Source organism: Amblyraja radiata, chromosome 6 (assembly GCF_010909765.2).
Source record: "Amblyraja radiata isolate CabotCenter1 chromosome 6, sAmbRad1.1.pri, whole genome shotgun sequence".
NCBI lineage: Eukaryota > Metazoa > Chordata > Chondrichthyes > Rajiformes > Rajidae > Amblyraja > Amblyraja radiata.
Window position 1 is genome coordinate 57,043,373 of NC_045961.1, and position 12,824 is coordinate 57,056,196.

General features: G+C 41.8%; 1 protein-coding gene across 1 annotated transcript in view; it reads right to left on the reverse strand.

The window, feature by feature from the left end:
- Positions 1–12,824, reverse strand: part of gpr180 (G protein-coupled receptor 180) — a 52,718-nt gene that overhangs the window by 20,227 nt on the left and 19,667 nt on the right. Inside the window, exons 3-4 of the mRNA XM_033023439.1 lie at positions 12,109–12,324; positions 8,392–8,523 (exon numbers count right to left, since the gene is read on the reverse strand). Coding sequence (XP_032879330.1) covers positions 8,392–8,523; positions 12,109–12,324 — 348 coding nt within the window. The remainder of the gene's footprint in view (positions 1–8,391; positions 8,524–12,108; positions 12,325–12,824) is intronic.

Sequence of the window (12,824 nt, forward strand, 5' to 3'; positions counted from 1 at the left end):
CAAAAGTGTAACAATGCTTCCCTATTTCTAAATTTAAACCTTATAAAATGAGGTTGTATTGTGTCTGAAGCTCGCATTTGCTCTACAATTTAATCTGACCTTTGAGACATTCAGGCATGCTACACTAGACAATATACAAATAATTTCTGGTACTTCTTACGTGAGGAAGGTGAAAAGTAGAGTGGGTGCCCTAGTGAAGCCAAAAAAGAGAGTGCAGTTGAATACATAGATAAGGAGCCAGTACGAGAGGAGGGGCTTCAGATATACGAGTCATTGGGGTCTGTTCCAAGGCAGGTGGGATTTGTACAAAAGGGATGGGTTGCACCTAAACCAATTTCCTCACAGGGAACTGCAGATGCTGGAATATCGAAGGTACACAAAATTGCTGGGAAAACTCAGCGGGTGCAGCAGCATCTATGGAGCGAAGGAAATAGGCGACGTTTCGGGCCGAAACCCTTCTTCAGACTGATGGGGGGTGGGGAAAGAAAGAAGGAAAAAGGGAGGAGGAGGAGGAGCCCGAGGGCGGGCGGATGGGAGGGTGGGAGGAGACAGCTAGAGGGTGAAGGAAGGGGAGGAGACAGCACGGGCTCGTACAGTTGGAGGGCAGGGGGGATAGATGCTGCTGCACCCGCTGAGTTTCCCCAGCAATTTTGTGTACCTTCGATATTCCAGCATCTGCAGTTCCCTTTTGAACACTTTGTCTACTCCACTGCGATATCTCTTCAAGGTATGCCTACTTTGAAGAAGTTCTCCTCCTCTCTCCGGAGACAGTTTCACAACCTCCTCTCTAACTGCACACCTTCTGTGATCCCCCCTGCCCTCCAACTGTACGAGCCCGTGCTGTCTCCTCCCCTTCCTTCACCCTCTAGCTGTCTCCTCCCACCCTCCCATCCGCCCGCCCTCGGGCTCCTCCTCCTCCTCCCTTTTTCCTTCTTTCTTTCCCCACCCCCCATCAGTCTGAAGAAGGGTTTCGGCCCGAAACGTCGCCTATTTCCTTCGCTCCATAGATGCTGCTGCACCCGCTGAGTTTCCCCAGCAATTTTGTGTACCTCCTCACAGGGAAGTTTGTTAGTGCTAATGGTATAGTCTTTTTAGGCAAAGCCTGTGCATTTTTGGGGCATCTCACTCGACTTGAGGCTGAGTGGACACAATAATGCAGGGAGATGCTTTCTTCCAAAAATAGGTAAAAGACTGCCGACTGGTCATGAAACCAAGGAGGCATGGTTGAAAGTTGCCACTTGGCTGGTTGTGGTGACAAGGCTCATGGATTCAAAACTGTATATAAGTTCATAAGTCATAGGAGCAGAATTAGGCCATCCGGCCCATTGAGTCTACTCCACCATTCAATCATGGCTGATCTCCACCCCATTCTCCTGGAACACCACTAGTCACTGGCAGCCAACTAGCAAAAGCTCCCTTTATTCCCACTCTTTGCCTTACGTCCTTCAGCCACCATTCAAAAACATTTTAATAAGCTATGCATTTCAGGAAAGCCCAATGCAATGGCTCTTCCGTTTAATCCTATTCAGCATATCACCTACACCCCATTACAAAGAGTCTTCAATCTCACTACTGCTCATCATTCCCCGCAGTAATTTCCTTGCAGATTCATCCAAATCTTTCTGCCAAACTTCCCCAATCCAGCTACTGCCGCCATGCACTCTCATCTCTCTGCAACACCACATCTATTCATTACAGTCAAATGCTTTCTGTACATTCATCTACTTTTGCTCATAGGTTCCTTAGTTACCTCCTTGTAGAGAAAAATGAAGGAGTGCCAGAAACCAAAGGGAACCAACAGTCATCTCACAATTAGCAATTATCCAAATAGACATCTTGGATATCAAAGTCTTTAAAGGGCACCTAAAGACTGAATTAATGATCGTTCCACATGTCATTAGTGAATAATTTTGGTTCACCAGGGTACACTGCAGTCAACACTACTAGATATCCACAGGAGGCCAGCTTTTGCCCACTTACTCTAATTGGCATCCTCTCAGAAAATGTTGAAATCATTGCTTCAACTTGGCAAAGAAGATATCAGTCACTCAGTGAGTGATATGGCTATGAGTGCTCGTCTGTTAGGTTCTACAATTAATTCTAACACGGTATTGGAAAGCTCCACAGGCCAAAAGTGAATTTTAGAGTTGTTGAGTGAGTGTAGCCTCTAAGTATTTGGCAGAGATATTCAAGCTGCAAATGTCTACCATTATCTAGTACGAGACCCTGAACACCTTTGCCTTTTTGTGTTCAGATAGTTAGAGGAATTTTATCCTTTGCTCTTATAGCGCGAGTGAAGCTTAACTATGGTCCCCTTGAAGCTTAACTATGCTGATCCACTCACTCCTAACGAGATGTAGATCTGAATACAGGAGTTTGAAGCAGTCCCTACGCTCTGGCTCTCATCAATGCTACTATTCACCTTAGACCGCATCTGGTCTAATTAAGTAACGTAGCACAATTGGCACCAATGATGATCTGAAGCATTTGGGATTCAAAGTGGAGATGAGATATACAATTTTGAGGTAGACAAATAAGCTTCAAATGTGTCAATGTTATCTCTGAAGTTGTCAAAGTAACTCCAAAGTAGTCAGAGTAACCTCTCAGCGTGACTATTGTGAACAAAGCCTTTCAACAGAAGCAGCTGTGAGACTTTACTACTTATTGGCATATTTCCCTGCCAATTCTTTAGCCCTCAATTGCTGCTGTGTTCTCATTTTGATTTCATTAGCAAGTCCCAAGAAGCGTGGGAAACTCGTGGAATCACAGTTAAATTTGAAAAGGCAGTTTAACATAGCTCAAATTGAATCACTGACGTATTAAAATTGACAACCCATTTCTCCTGAAGTGATTGCTCGCACACAGCCGAATGCTTTGGAGTTAAATGCAAAAGTCAGTGGATTACAGCCCGCTCACTGTACATTGTCAATTCTCCTAGTTAAACACCACCAATCCTGCCCACACAGCCCTAAAAATCAATCATCCCCCCCCTTAAAGTATCTTTGAAATATAAATTCTTCAGAGTTTCCTCAAAAAAGGAGTGGAAGTTTTTCGATCAGAATATTTTTACAATCATTACTACTTGCTTTGAAGAGCCTGCAAGACCATTGACCTAATCATAGCAGGTAAGATCAAGCTCCTATCCGACCAGCAGAGACACAACAGGCAAAATAGCCTCACAAAATTCTCCAGCAATTTTGTGTACCTTCGATCTTCCAGCATCTGCAGTTCCTTCTTGAACAGGCTAAATAGCCTCCTTCTGCATTGAAGATATGCTGTGACTCTATTTTATTTGAATTCAGATTGATTGCGTTATACAGCATGGAATACTGGCTCTTTGGCACAACTCATCCATGCCAATCTATCTATGCTAATTACATTTGCCTGCATATAAATGCCCATATCTATATTACTAAAACTAAGATCTTGACTGCTTTTGACTCGCCGTGCTGTGAATTCCGAGAGAACGCCGCCACCTACGGCCGTCATTTTTGGCCACCTCGTTCAGAGTCCCCCTCCGCCGGACTGGACTGAACTGGAGGGTTTTTCCCATCGATGAAAAACCAGAGAGATATTAATGTTTTTTTTTAAATCGCCATTCTCTCTGCTGCCACCGCTAGCGGCAGGGGGGAGGGACTATAAAACCCGGAAGTGTTGTGCCTCACTCAGTCTCTGCCAGACAGATGAAGTGAGAGGGTCACGGCTCTCTGAGCTGCGAATAACACTGAACGCACGTCTACTCCACTGTGAGTCCCCAGGATATGGTTTTCAGCAAATGCGTTTTGTTGGCTTGCTAAGTGTTTTTGCCCAATTGGCTGGCTTTTTTAAGTGCTTTCAGCACACAAATGTGTTTTGTTGGCTTGCTAAGTGTTTTTACCCAATTGACTGGCTTTTTTAAGTGCTTTCAGCAAACGAATATGTTTTGTTCGTTTGCTAAGTGTTTTTGCCCAGTTGGGTTGGCTTTATAGGGCTTGCTTGCAACAGTTTTCGGATGGATAAAGTGAATAAACATTTTATTAGATCAGGACTGTGTTTAACTTCAAAATTGGCACTCATTCTGTGATTTTCACTTAGTTGCAAGATGGCGCCCATGATGTCATTTCCGGTTAGGGGCATGCTGGCGCTGAGTGCGTCATTTCTGGTTCGTGGCAAGCAGCAAGAGGGTGACGTCAAGATGGCGCCGTTGAATAATTCAAGAGAGCTGACTGCTCTGTCTATGGTAAGTGTTTTTGTTGGACGTTATTTAAAGCACGTTTTTGCTTCAGCAGCAGCAGCCTCTACAGTTGGCTTTAAACATTCGTTTTACACACTGTATATTCAACACGTTCTGAAGTTACTTGGCATTTTAGTAGTGTGTGTGTGCGTGTGTGTGTGTGAGATTTGTTTGTTGTTTTGTTGACGAATACTGAGATCAACGATCCTCGACAATTATGGGATCACTTCAAGAATTCAATGTCTGAAGATTACCTTGAAAAAGGAGAACAATGAATGATCCTAATATCATGATTGAAGAGAAGCATCATGATCAGGCTCTGTTGTATATTTAAGACAAGCTTGAGAATTACAACAAAACAATGGAATTCTTTAATTTGCCACAACCAAGAAATGGAAGGATGCACCTTGATGGTGACAATCCAGAATTTCTGCAGGAATTGCAATACGATAGAAATGAACAACAGCAGTTTGTTGAGGAGGAGGAGCCTCTGCTGAATGAGCAGAGAGCAGTGTATGACCAGGTGTGCAACTACTTGAAAAGGAATCTCCCTTCAATGTTTTTCATTGATTCACCAGGAGGGACAGGAAAAACATTTATCACCAATTTGATCCTCTCCAAAGTTAGAGGTCAAGGTGATGTGGCTATTCCTGTAGCATCCTCTGAGATAGCAGCTACATTAATGCCTGGTGGAAGAACTGCCCATTGTCGATTCAAGATACCCATCCAAGTGGCCGAGGATACATTCTGCAACATCGAGAAGAACTCTAAGACAGCACATTTCATGAGGCAAGTGAAAGTCATTGTTTGTGATAAATGTCCAATGATTAGGCGAGAAAGCTTTGAAGCGGTGGACAGAACTCTTCAAGGTGTCTGCAGCAACACTAAGCCTTTAGCGGCATTCTTATCGTTTGTTGTGGCGATTTTCGACAACTACTTGCTGTGGTGAAAAGGGGAAATGATGCTGATGTTGAAAATGCCTGCATCAAGAAATCCTACTTGTGGAGACATTTCACCAAGTTTCAATTGGACACAAATATCCGATTGACAGAGGGAAAAGGCGACCATTCTCAATTTTTGTTGAAAGTTGGAGAAGACAAGATTTTATAGAATGAAGACGATGAAATTGAAATACCACAAGACATGCTTCTATCATCAGAAACACTGGAGGATTGTATTGATTTCATCTATCCCACATTTGATAATCCTGTAGAATTATTCTCCAACAATTGTATCTTGGTTCCTCACAACGATACCATGAGAAGCATCAATTCTACATACATCAGACGCTTCCCTGGAATCGGTAAGGAGTACTTTTCTTTCAATGCTGTCACTGATGGAACTCATGATACTCGCTTCCCAACAGAATTCATTGATTCACTCGAGCTCTCTGGATTACCACCACACAAATTGGAGTTGAAAAAAGGACCTTCAATCATATTAATGAGAAACTTGGAGCCGCCAAAGCTATGCAATGGAACGAGGATGATTGTGGAAGAGCTACACAATAATCTGATCGTTGCAAGAATCAACATGGGAGCCTTCAAAGATGACATTGTTCTCATTCCTAGGATAGCACTCATTTTGACAGAAGGTGAAGACATTCCCTTTCAGCATACCCAATTCCCCATTCAATCAAGTTTTGCTATGATGATCCATAAAGCACAAGGACAAACAATGCAGAAGGTGTTGATCTACCTCGGCAAACCGGTATTTCAGCATGGACAACTATATGTGGCTCTTAGCCGAGGAAAGATGAAGGGAAATGTCAACGTTTTCCTGAAGGATGGAACATCGACCAAGAATGTTGTCATTAAAAGCGTGCTTCGTTGAATGATGACTTCTGAGATAAATTCTCAGATTTTCTTTCTTAAAATTTGACCGCTGAATTTCTCTATATTAAAATTGTCTCTTTTTATCAACAGGAAATAGTCATCAAGAGGCAGTGAGCAGCAGAACACAACAAGAGACACAACAAGAAATAACTTAATAATTCTCATCTTTAACATTTAAATTGTTCATATATTTTAAGAGTCATTCACATTTTAAACTTTAATAAATCCTTTTTGCACTTTTGATGCCTGTGTGTTCTTCATCACAATGGGAACCTAATAGGCAGGAATGGCTGCTCTGTGGGAGAGCCACTAAGAGTGCATGGGGGGAGGTTGTGGGGAGATGCACTAAATGTGTGGGGGGGAGGGGAATGGCAAGGAGCAGAGTGGGGGGGGGGTGAAGGGAGGAGGGGTGTCTGAGTGAACTGCCAGCGTACCAGGCATGAGTGACTGCACTGCCAGCCCACGAGCCATGAGTAAGTGAACTGCCAGCCTACCAGCCGTAAGTGCTTGAAGTGCCAGCCCAATAATCCATTCAGTCCATCCTCTCCCCCTTCTCTCTCACAGTCACCTGTTTTGGGCAGAATTTCTGGCAGTTTCTCAGCTGCCAGCCTGGCAGGTCCGAGTGACTGTACTGCCAGGCCTCAGTGACTGAGCTGCCTGGCCTCAGTGACTGAGCTGCCAGCCCAAGAATCCATTCGGCCCACAAACTCCATATTAGCCCTCTGGAAACCAGTACTTCGGTCCACAACACCCATACTAGCGCAACAGAAAGCTCCCCCCCCCCCCCCCCCCCCCACTGGCAAGCAATATTGGAATTGGTGGAAAGGTGGAATATTGCATTGGGTGGCCAGCCCTCCCGTGTGATGCTGGGACCCAATGGGTCCCACCGTCTAGTATCCCTCTAAATCTTTCCTATCCATGTACCTGTCTGAGTGCATTTTAAATGAGGTAATTGTACTTGCTTCTACCACCTCAGGCAGCTTGTTCTATATATCCACCACCCTCCGTGTTAAAAACCTGTCCCTCAGGATCCCCTCTAAATCTTTTCACTCTCATTTTAAATCTCATACATCACAATTACTCCAGGCAGCATTTCTCTTAATCTTTTCTGCACTCTCTCTAGCTTAATCACAGCCTTCCAATATGGCAACCATAACTGTACACAGTTATATCTCACTATCGTCTAGAACAGCTGTACCGTGAGGTCCCAGCTGTTGTATTCCGTGCCCTGACAGATGAAGGAAAGCATACCATTTGCCACCTTCACCACCCTGTCTACCTGTGTAACCACTTTCAGAAATCTATGTACTTGTACCCCGAAGTCTCTCTGTTCTGCAGCATTGCCCATGGCCCTCCCATTCACTGGGTATGTTCTGGACTGGTTTAACTTATTAAAATGCTTAACTTTACATTTGTCACAGTTAAATTCCATCAGCTCTTCCCTCCCCCACTTTTCTTGTTGATCTATATCCTGTTATAATCTCGCCAACCTTATTTCCACTCTACCACTGATTTTCATGTCATCTGCAAACTTAGTAAGCAAGCCACATACATTCCCTTCCAGATCATTAATACATACGACAAACAATAATATACTCACTCATCCCTGCAGCACATCAAATGTTACAGGTCTTCAATCTGAAAAGCAACCCTCCACTACCATCCACTGCCTCCTACCACAAAACTAAGCTTGTATCCAATTTGCTTTCTCATCCTGGATCCCATGTATTGTAAACTTTTGGACCATCCAACTATGCAGGATGTTGTCAAACCTTGCCAAAGTCCATCACCCTGACTTGTCAATCCTCATTCACCTCCTCAAAAAACACAATCAAACTTGTGAGATATGATCCCAAGAAAACAGTCTTGCTGACTAGCACTGATCAGTCTCCAAGTGCATATAAATCCTGTTCCTCAATCCCTTGCTGTAATATCCCCACCACTGATGTAAAGTTCACTGGTATGTATTTCTCACTCTTTAATAAGCTAATTCCACAATAAAATCAAAATTTACACAATATTTAAATATTAACATTTATGGTTATGTGTTTAGTCAGTAAACATAACAGGAATATGTAAGGCATGTAATGTTCATCATGCTGAGCAATCATAAAATGAACATCTACTAATCAGTAAATATATAGAATTGCATTTATGTACAATATATTTTATATATATTATAATTTTCTTTACATCCAATTTAAATGTACATAGATGCATGCTCTGTATTGTACTTCCGTAAATTAAAAAATGGTAGTTTGAAATTCTATTACAAGATCAGTGTTTATTAAGAGCCAAGTTAGCTGGAATATCTGAAATATTCAGAGGAAGTTTTGATCTTACATTCAGCCAAACCTCCCAGTAAAGGAACTCCAATTCCATCCACTGAGTATCTGAAAAAAAGTAGATGATGTGTAGCTGTTTTAAGGGAAAAACAGTGATTTTTCATTTTAATCACATGCATTTTTGTAGGAAGGTGTTATGAAAATATTTCCCAAAGAAAAACCAAATAAACATTAACATACATCTTACAACGTAGTGTTGTAGTTTTATGTATTGAATGATTTATTCATTTCATTCAAAACCACATAATCAACTATCTTGCAAATAAAAATGGCAAAATAATCTAAATAAAACGTGTGATTCTGCTCCTCTGCTGATCTACAATCACCTCCCCTGTTCCTAACCTGATCAATACCTCCATGCATACCTGACTTTAAAGCCTTCACCAGTGCCAACCCAACCCAAGTGGCATTCACCAGTGCCAACCCAAGATTTTTTTTTTACATTCTATTCCACTTTCTTTTCATATCTTCCAGCCTGTCTTCGGACTGGTCTTATGATTAGTTCCACATTCAGTTCCCTTTTCTGATATCACTATTTAATTTCAAGAAAGTTTTTAATTCCTCATTGCTAGCTCAACCATTGCTCCATCAATCTACATCTCTGACTCAACATGAAATTCAATTTGGCCTAAGATTAACTACCACACATCTCTTTTCTGCTCACAGGAACTCCAAGGCCAAGGTCCAAAGAATCTATAAAACCACCCCAATTTCAGGTAGATTAACATTTATTTATACTGGATATTACAATCTATAAAACCTGGGTGCAAGTTTTATTACTGTTCTTGAGGAACATGAAACAATCTAGTGCACAAATTGTCTATAAATCCTTGTACTCAGAAAGATTGTAAATTTTTGGCACCAAACAGAGTAGGTGTTCTCTTGTCTGTTTGCATTGTTCTGTTGTCAAGCTGGAAAGGGTGCAGAAAAGATTTACGAGGGTGTTGCCAGGACTCGAGGGCCGGAGCTATAGGGAGAGATTGAGCAGACTAGGAGTCTATTCCTTGGAGCGCAGAAGGATGTGGGGTGATCTGATAGAGTTGTACAAAATCATGAGAGGAATAGATTGGGTAGATGCACAGAGTATCTTGCCCAAAGTAGGGGAATTGAGAACTAGAGGACGCAAGTTTCACGTAAGGGGGGAAAGAATTAATAGGAGCCCGAGGGGTAACTTTTTCACACAAACAGTGGTGGGTGTATGGAACAAGCTGCTGGAGGAGGTAGTAGGCAGGTACTATCACAATGTTTAAGAAACATCTCGACAGGTACATGGATAGGACAGTTTCAGAGAGATATGGGCCAATCACAGGCAGGTGGGGCATCTTAGTTAGTGGGGGCAAGTTGGGCCAAAGGGCCATATCCATAGTGTATGACTCTACGACTCTCTATGACTATGACTTTCCTTATAGTCAATGCTCTTTTAATCCAGGCAGCATTCTGGTATCATCTTCTGCAACCTCTACAAAGGCCCCACATGCTTCCTGCAATAGGGTGACCAGAACTGCACAGAATACTCCAAAGAAAGATTTATTCAAGATTCTTTATATATCAGTATGTTTTTTCAAACATGCAGAGGCATGAATCCTCATCATATTAGAAAAAATAGCATTTGAATATGCACTTGAACAGTCATGACCTGCAGGGCTGCAGTTCAAGTGATGGAAAACGGGAAAACACTTTTTCAGGCTTCACAAACTCAAAAGATTGAACGGTCATGTTCTGTGTGGTGGGAGGCAAATCCATGCTGAGCAATACAGTGACAGAGATGTAGCTCTCCCTGGATCCCACTCTCCATCCTGTCTCTTCTCCTCCAGACCCAATGTTCATTAAGGATAGCTCTACATCTGTACATCTCCAGTTTAAATTCCATTTGGAATATTTTGGAGGACCAAGAAACCAAGAACCAAGAAGAACCTGACTCTGGAGGAAATTGAGATATTGTCAGCCTCATGAGCACAAAAACTACGGCACCGAGCATCAAGCATGGAACAGGTTTGCAGGCAAAGTTGCACCCAAGGTGATAAGGCCTACGGCCACAGTCTTGCAGCACAAAGTGATCCTGATGCCAGGTGATTGGCTTCAAAGTTTTCCATTTGCTCCATAATTATGAACCTTAGTACTTCCTTTATGGTATTTGGGCTGGCTTAAGGATTCCAGGCTACTCTCCAGCTACTCTGATGATTTTACAGGAAGATGGCTATTCCACACCAAAATAATCAGCCATGTTTCCTTCCAGATAAGGGAAACACTGTACAGAGTGAGACTGTTAGCAAGCTGTGCTGGTGTAGACTGTAATCAATAATTCACAATCTTCACAACTCAGTGCCACAGTGCCACCTTGTGCAAGAAATCCATATTGTAACAAAATAATAGAAAGGTTGTAAAATCACACCAAGGGTGTCAAAATTCCAAGTACATAGAACTGTACAGCACAGAAATGAACCCTTTTGGCACACATCATAATTTGTCAATCATAATACCTATCAAAGCTGATCCCTTTTACCTGCAACAGGCCCATACCGCTCAACACCTTTCCTGTCCAAACATCTTTAAATATTGTACAAGCCCTCGTACGGACCATGGAGGGGATGTAGTCCTTTATTGCTTATTGCCATTTTTGATGCTGAATGGACACTGCTTTTAGTACGAGAGAAAATTCAGCTGCAATTTGTACCATTTCATACTAGCATGAATAACTTACACATTAAATTCCAGTACAATTGATTTACAAGGACTCTGCCTTTCATTTGGTATCTGCAGGAGAAACAGTGCTACCAGAGATGTAGGTCTAGCCATGAAAATGCAACACTCTTCACAATCCTGGTGCAGTCATTTAAAAATATTATTTAAGAGCATCCAACTGTGACCGAAGAGTAGATAATAAAAATGTTTAAATATTGTTTTACTATTTTTCCACCAAAACGAAACTCACAGTTTCTTAAGTATTTGTTTTTTTTTGCCCAATTGCATAACCAGTTCGTATTACTTTGTAGTGTTTTTACTTCCCCCCCCCCCCCCCCCCCCCCCCCAATAGTTAATTTACTTGCCTGGCTTTGGGTTGCGAACAACTGATTTGTAAAGATTATGAATAGCTGAGGACTTATTGCTGATTTCTATCAAACCCAACTAATAACAACTTGCTAACATGACAAATAAAATTAACCTGCTCTCAATTTCCTGACCTCAACCAATCCTTTATGAATGCACGTACATTATTCCCATCACAAGTCCTTATTTTACAGTGATACAGAACAGAATCAGGGCCATGACCCATGGAGTTCACACTAACTATCAACTGGCCATTTGCACTAATCCAACATTCATCCCATTTAAAAAAAATTGTTTTCCCTACATTTTCATCAACTCTTCCCAGATTTTATAACTCATTTGGGACAATGTACAATAACTAATAAACACACCAACTTGCAGCTCTTAGGGATGTGGGAGGAAACTGAAGGACCAGAGGAAATTACAGTCACAGGGAGAATGTGCAAACTCCACACAGATAGCAACGAAGGACATGATTGAACCCAGGGCTCAGGTGCTACAAGGCAGCACTCGACTAGCTGTACCACTATGCCACTCGAGTTTTGTGACAAACATTTATGTGGTGACTTATTTAATGTCTCTTGGAAATCCAGATAAAGAGTTAACAATGGGGACTCTTAGTACAGTAAAGAATATAGTTAAAAAATAGGAGAGTACAGCTACTTACCAGACTCTTCTGCACTGAAGTGATCTAGTGGATTGTTAGCTGCGTCTGGGTTCAGTAACACAAGTTTAAACTTAATGGTCTCTGCACCAAAGCTGTCATTATCTCTTTTATCTTCATTTTCTAAGCATGTGTATTTATCAGCATACACAATGTAATAAGCCTCAGGGTGTGTAAACGGAGCAAGGGTTTGATTGTTTTCCACATCATCCAATGAAACTGGGGAAAGAAATTACTGTTATATTCCATCAATCAATGCGTGCACTGGATTAAATAAATATGAATTATTTATAGGTGGGGCGGAAGAGTGGGAAAACAGGGAGGGAGTGAGGTGGTAGGAAGGGTGGAGCGGGGGAGCAAGGGGGAAGCGGGGGAAAAGAGAGAGAAGGGGAAGAGTATCTTTTAAACATTTACAATTATCTGAATACATGTATCTAAATTACATGTATTTACATGCATCTAAATTACATTTCTGATAAAGGTAAATAACTTGAGCACTCAGATCACATTAAGGGCATAAAAAACAATGCAGAACTTTATCTAAACACTCCACAAAGCAAGATGAATGTGATAATATCCAAAAGATTCTAACAATTGGTAACAATCCACTACATTTGCTATGAGTTTACACACCTGCTCAACTGGCGTCTGCTGGGAGATTAAAGCTATTGTGGAAAGAAGGAACTGCAGATGCTGGAAAATCGAAGATACACAAAAAT